Source organism: Pecten maximus, chromosome 17, assembly GCF_902652985.1.
Source record: "Pecten maximus chromosome 17, xPecMax1.1, whole genome shotgun sequence".
Lineage (NCBI taxonomy): Eukaryota > Metazoa > Mollusca > Bivalvia > Pectinida > Pectinidae > Pecten > Pecten maximus.
In genome coordinates this window covers 29,100,501-29,107,948 of record NC_047031.1, presented here as the reverse complement: position 1 = coordinate 29,107,948, position 7,448 = coordinate 29,100,501, and the positions used below count along the sequence as shown (strand labels likewise).

The 7,448-nt window shown below is 40.8% G+C and overlaps 1 protein-coding gene across 2 annotated transcripts in view; it reads right to left on the bottom strand.

The window, feature by feature from the left end:
* Positions 1-487: 487 nt before the first annotated feature.
* The window catches only part of LOC117315921, a 30,697-nt gene continuing 23,736 nt past the window's right edge, over positions 488-7,448 (bottom strand). For both annotated transcript variants that reach the window (XM_033870343.1, XM_033870344.1), the window contains exons 4-5: positions 3,959-4,129; positions 488-915 (exon numbers count right to left, since the gene is read on the bottom strand). In XM_033870343.1, coding sequence (XP_033726234.1) covers positions 809-915; positions 3,959-4,129 — 278 coding nt within the window. In that variant the 3' untranslated portion in view covers positions 488-808. The remainder of the gene's footprint in view (positions 916-3,958; positions 4,130-7,448) is intronic.

Sequence of the window (7,448 nt, the reverse complement as noted above, 5' to 3'; positions counted from 1 at the left end):
TGTACCCAGTCATACACTCCGATAGTGAGATGTACCCAGTCATACAATCCGATAGTGAGCTGTACCCAGTCACACACTCCGATAGTGAGATGTACCCAGTCATACACTCCGATAGTGAGATGTAATCAATCACAAACTCGGATAGAGAGCTGTATCTTGTCATACAGTGATGTATTCCCTCAACACGTGCTATGGCTACTTACTTTACATACAGCAAAGTGTGAATTTCTAAGCAACTCGATTTAATTAGATTAAGGGGGCATGCTACCTTAATAGGACCATGTTTTTTAGACGTGTTCCATTATCAGACGACAATATTTCATTGATTTCACAGTTGAAACTGTGATTTAAAACATGATTATTTGTATCGTGATTTAATACATTTATTTTTATAATCTTGTATTGTCCTGGTATACACATGTACCTAGCCATTGATTATTAAATGATCAGAAATAGAAACGGTGATATAAACAATAAGAATTACTTCTAAGGTAGCATAGCAACTTTATTGACGTTTTTTTACCAATTGACTACGACAGAAACCCTGTGCGTTGGATTTCTCCGCCACGCGTTACTGTTTTCCAGAGAGCGTCACCTTTTAACATTTGATAAGCAACGTCACCTGGCCAATACATTTTAAATTATATTTCACGACTTCCTGTAAAAAAGATATACTTCGTTCTCGTTTTCAGGTGTACGTTAAAAAGCGTTTTGATCCCCGATAGATGTCGCTCAATGAGCGCCACCTGGTGGGGAGAGACAATAAAGGACGATAAATATGAAGGCACAGTGATATGTTTATTGGGTTTTAGCTGTGATACCCGCGGCAGTTCCTCAGGCCCGCAAGTCGACATAGTTCCCGCCACGGAGGCATGATTCCCATGTCACGCTTCTCTGATCTCTGACCGCCTCGACCTGAAATTATGAAATAGAGGCTGATTAAACGATGAACAGTAACCGAATTAGATTCATCGACAAAATTGAATTGAATTAAATATCTTTATTTCCTCCAACGTGTGAAGATCAATTCGACAATATTGAAAATATGAAAATGAGAACGTATGCACATTGATTAAATAGACATTATTTTGATATGATGTATGTATTAGATTAGTATCGAAACTCAGTACATGGACTGAAATTCACCGAAATCACATGAGCTGATTATTGTTTAACACAGTTCGTCAATCTTATGATAGAACACTACAGGCGGGATAGCCAATGTACAAGAGCTGATTTCATGAGAAAGAATGTCTTTGCGGACTCGATCATCAACAGTTTCCAATGGTCAGGACTGATATCAAACGTATCATTATCTCTCCCCAAAGAATGCAATTAAGTTTTTCATCAACGTTCAAAATACTGACACTCTTATGCTACACGTACTTACGCAATGATATATTTACGAATAGGTGACGTCAACAAATGAGTTAGTAAATGTGGTTTAAATAACCTGTTTAATGATACAAATCACCAAAGATTACTAAAATTTTACTGACACTGCTACACTAGTTAAATGATCTTTCCTGTTCAGCAGAGCATGCGCTGTCTCCACGATGGACCATTGATACCATTACACCACAGCATTATCTCTGAGCATGCGCTGTCTCCACAATGGACTATTGATATCATTACACCACAGTATTATCTCTGAGCATGCGCTGTCTCCACAATGGACCATTGATATCATTACACCACAGTATTATCTCTGAGCATGCGCTGTCTCCACGATGGACCACTGATATCATTACACCACAGTTTTATCTCTGAGCATGCGCTGTCTCCACAATTGACCATTGCTATCAGTACACCACAGTATTATCTCTGAACACGCGCTGTCTCCACGATGGACCATTGATATCATTACACCATAGTATTATCTCTGAGCATGCGCTGTCTCCACGATGGACCATTGATATCATTACACCACAGTATTATCTCTGAGCATGCGCTGTCTCCACGATGGAATATTGATATCATTACACCATAGTATTATCTCTGAACATGTGATATCTCCACGATGGACCATTGATATCATTACACCACAGTATTATCTCTGAACACGTGATGTCTCCACGATGGACCACTGATATCATTACACCATAGCATATCTCTGAGCATGCGCTGTCTCCACGATGGGCCATTGATATCATTACACCATAGCATATCTCTGAGCATGCGCTGTCTCCACGATGGAATATTGATATCATTACACCACAGTATTATCTCTGAACACGTGATGTCTCCACGATGGAATATTGATATCATTACACCACAGTATTATCTCTAAACACGTGATGTCTCAACAATGAACCATTGATATCATTACACCACAGTATTATCTCTGAACACGTGATGTCCCCACGATGGACCATTGATATCATTACACCACAGTATTATCTCTGAACACGTGATGTCTCCACGATAGACTATTGATATCATTACACCACAGTATTATCTCTGAACACGTGATGTCCCCACGATAGACTATTGATATCATTACACCACAGTATTATCTCTGAACACGTGATGTCTCCACGATGGGCTATTGATATCATTACACCATAGCATTATCTCTGTGACCTACAGAGCTGACATCTTAAAATACTACCGCGGCGATCGACCGTTAGACTATCCATAAACAACTGTAAGAAAGGGCTGTCGGATTTGTATTACAAATGTAGATTATTAGAGTGGTTTATATAATAACTGGCAAAACCAGCATTCTTAAGTGAACATAGGATGACGTCCATGACGTGTGGACATTTTCCAGTATACACCATTTTGAGAAAAATGGCGAAAACTGAAAACGATTTACATAGCTTTGTGCCTGAATTTAAGTGCGATTTAGCGATATTTCCGAAATTCAACAGAGAAAGGACACTACTTGTATGTTGTGGCTCCCTTGACGACATCTACGACATATAGAACACTCTCTGTCTGTAAAGCACGGAAGGGTGGATATGCCCTTAACTATATTTACGCAATGCTATGAAATTCAGCCACACTAAATATGATTTTAATTAAATATTAACAGGCAATTTGAATTAAAAGTAAATTGGATCAAATGAATGAGAATATGATAACACGACCAGATTAGATATGACTACTCTCGTCAGATACAATCGTCGACTAGCTAGGTGGCCTGTGAAATCCTAATATAAAGCACGGAGCAGGACTGAAATTCCGGAATAGTACGTAGGTGTTAAATATAGCATCTTATAAGCGTATTGACATTGTTTATGTGATTTTAAAGGAGATTCACATGCACATTAAGATAAAGTCTGACGCGTTCGTGACAAGGCCAATAATGTCGGCTCACCCGACCACCGGCCTCGTTTCAACCACGCACAGGAAGTGTTTAATTAGTTCAAGCGACAGGTGGCGTTGAGAGCAGTCATGACAAGAACTTGGAACCGGACATCACGGAAAATCTCGATTATACAGTGACGTCACTCGTGATTTGTATCGGAATTTTAAGTTTGAAATGGAGGGATATACTGGACAACAAAGGAAACATTGTCACGGGATTTAGTGACGTCAGCGACGATATGCCGTTCGGAATCTCGTTCTACATGTCCCTCTGCCAGACCCTATACAACAAACCAACCACAATAAACTCAGTATATGTTAATTCTCACAAACAAGTTGGTGTTTATATCAATTCTTTGTACTGTAGATAGATAGTAGTTATTCCACCGTGATACGTAGACAATGAAACCTTTAAGTACTCCGGTTACACAGTACACTCGTCTTATGCCTACACGAGGAGGATTCAATTCCCCTACCGGAAATGAAAATGTATGATGGAGACGAGTCACCTCCCCGACCACGTGGGGTTCTCCGGGTACTCCGGTTTCCTTCCACACCTTTCTCGTGGTTCCATCTAGGTCAACAATGTAAGCTGATATAACTTGTTTAACAATATTTATAATATAGATTTTACCGTCAAACTTACCGTCATACTGAGCGTCATTTTCCCCTATAGAGTTATCTCCCCTGACCAGTATTGACGTATCCACGTAGACATTAGGCGGGCCTTGTGAGTATGTGTTGATTTGTTTAAGGAGCTGGAGTAAGAGTACTCGAGTCTGTCGGAGCTGTGATAATCTGTCTAAGGATGTAGTGTCTGAAATTAAAAATACAAAAAATCATAAGGATTTCACTGGAATAATGGAGGACTCGTGTCAAATATACCGGAATAATGAAGGACTCGTGTCAAATCTCCATATACATAAGGTCCATAGCATATACCGGAATAATAAAGGACTTTGTTTTATCTCACCGTCTTTTCTTCCATCTTGAAATTATCTGTTAATATGACGTTAATCAATACAAACCAAAATACTACTCCTTCATTTTGTCATTTTTTACTAGATATAATAAAATTATATGCATTCATCTTTCAAAATATTGCAGTTCATGTAAATGTGGAGTGTTTGGATGGAGTATTTCTGTCTGGTGCTATGAAATGGTTATGCTTTTAATTGTTAAAATATCTTGACATATCTTGAAAAATGACTTCAACACTAACACACGTCACTCCTAGCATACACGTAACATATGTCGATGTAACATTAACACGCGATTCTGGACAAATCACGTGACACACACTAAAAGTGTGACATCTATAATTCAATACCCGGATGTTCGTTGTTTCTTTCTGTTCCTATATCCCAGTCGAACAAACGTCCATTACGAGACCTATAAAGCTACTACAAGATGAGGTTTGGGTTGTGAGACCTTTTAAAATCGTGTTTGTCTCCCCTTATAGAACAAAAGTATTTTACTGTCGTGTGATAAAATCTTATCTAAATATCGAATCAATCGACGGCCGATAGATCGCTGCGGTTTATGATCAGACAACAGTACATCGTAAAAGACTTTGTGGTAGGTCAATGTTTCATGTACATTGGGTATGGCTGTCCACTCAGGGTACGACTGTCCCGGAAGGCTGTCCAAGGGCACGCCTCACCCAGGGCACGGTTTGCCCAGGACATGGCCGTCACAGAACACGGCTAACTCGGGGAACGGCTCTGAGTTCATGGCTAACTCAGGACACGGCTAACCGAGGACACGGCTTACCCAGGGAACGGCTAACCGAGGACACGGCTAACCCATGGACACGGCAATCCCATGGACACGGCTAACCCAGGGAACGGCTAACGCAGGACACGGCTAACCCAGGGAACGGCTAACCCAGGGAACGGCTAACCCATGGACACGGCTAACCCATCGACACGGTTACCCCAGGGAACGGCTAACGCAGGACACGGCTAACCCATGGACACGGTTACCCCAAGGAACGGCTAACCCATGGACACGGCTAACCCAGGGAACGGCTAACCCAGGGAACGGCTAACCCATGGACACGGCTAACCCATGGACACGGTTACCCCAGGGAACGGCTAACGCAGGACACGGCTAACCCATGGACACGGTTACCCCAGGGAACGGCTAACCCATGGACACGGCTAACCCAGGGAACGGCTAACCCATGGACACGGCTAACCCATGGACACGGCTAACCCAGGGAACGGCTAACGCAGGGAACGGCTAACCCAGGGAACGGCTAACGCAGGACACGGCTAACCCATGGACACGGTTACCCCAGGGAACGGCTAACCCATGGACACGGCTAACCCAGGGAACGGCTAACCCATGAACACGGCTAACCCAGGGAACGGCTTACCCAGGACACGGCTAACTGAGGACATGGCTTACTCAGGACACGGCTAACTGAGGACACGGCAAACTCAGGACACGGCTTACCCAGGGGACGGCTAATCGAGGACACGGCTAACCGAGGACACGGCTTACCCAGGGGACGGCTAACCCAGGGAACGGCTAACCTAGAGAACGCCTCAACCATGGAACGGCTCAGGACACTGCTGTCCACGCAAGGCATGATTGCCCTTCAAAGCTGTCCCAGGGCACAACTCGCACAGGGCACGGCTAACTCAGAGAGTAGTGGGGTTTTTAAAAAAAAAATCGAAATATGTGTGTTATAGAATTTTATTAAAAATGATTGCAATTTTGAAAAAAATATTTTGAAATTTTAAATCTTAATCAATAATACAACTTTGTAGTCTGAAATCAGACATTTATCTGAAAAAGGTCCATGTCTGCATTGATTTAAAGAAATCTGACGACAAGTTGGGACATAAATATATCTAAAGCCGTCTTGGCATGTCTACGTTTTTACTATCAGTGAATTGTCCGCGTATGTAACACGTGACCAATTAACCTGTTCAATATTTGATAACCACTTACGATCTACCTACTGAATTCGTTCTGGGGCGTCAGACACGTGTATTACAACCCTAATGACCACCTAATATGAGGATCATATACGTAATTGTTCCATTTTTATGTCCAAGAGCACGGGATTGTATGGACGATAACGTCGGGAGACGAGCACAGTGCCAGGGACTGGAGACTTGTAGCTGGTTCAGATTTTCGTAATACTCTTGTTTCTTGTGTTAACGTTATTTCCTGGAGATTGGTTCCCTGATTTCACGGTGCCCTTAATTATTTACTCAATACCAAATGTGTAAATAGATATGATTCATTAATGGACATAGATTTTAGTAGATTTGATGTATTCATTCGAGGGTAATACTTTTACAGAATGTTAAACCTTAAACATTCCGTAATAGTCTCAGTCCAACAGGGTAGGCAATATGTAAATCAAATAAAGGAATTAATATAAGCTCTAAGCTTGTTTTCCCATCCTATATGAAATACCGTAACTGTGTTTTGAATATTAAACAAAATTATTGTTTAAACTAAACAAAGAACCAAGTATAACAAATATTGTCAGACCCCTGTGTTTTGTTGTTGTTGTTTTTTTGTTTTTGTTTTTTTTAGACCCCTGTGTTTTGTTGTTGTTGTTGTTGTTGTTTTTTAGACCCGTGTTTTGTTTTTGTTGTTGTTGTTGTTTTTTTTTTTTAGACCCCTGTGTTTTGTTGTTGTTGTTGTTGTTGTTGTTGTTGTTGTTTTTAGACCCCTGTGTTTTGTTGTTGTTGTTGTTGTTGTTGTTGTTGTTGTTGTTTTTAGACCCCTGTGTTTATATACTAAGGATTTGTTCAGTTGTTGGTACTGTCTAGGGAACTGTTAAACAGTGGAAGCATTGAGCAATGTTTTCTTTTTAATAAGATAATACTTTCGAGTCAGTTGTGGAATAATGTGTTACCATTAATCAATAGCCGGAGATGGTTTCTGTACAACTCAAGACAATATGAAACTGTACAACATGTTTGTTTAGTTAATTCCGAGATAGATATTGATTCCGCTTTGCAACACAGACCCCAGGCCTATATACACAACATAAGAATGCATTACAATGTATGTGTCAGATGGTGAAATTAAAGTACGAGATTGAAATAAATCTTCTAGTCTTTGTTTGGAAAATATGCCTATATCAAGTAGAAGATGTAACAAATTAA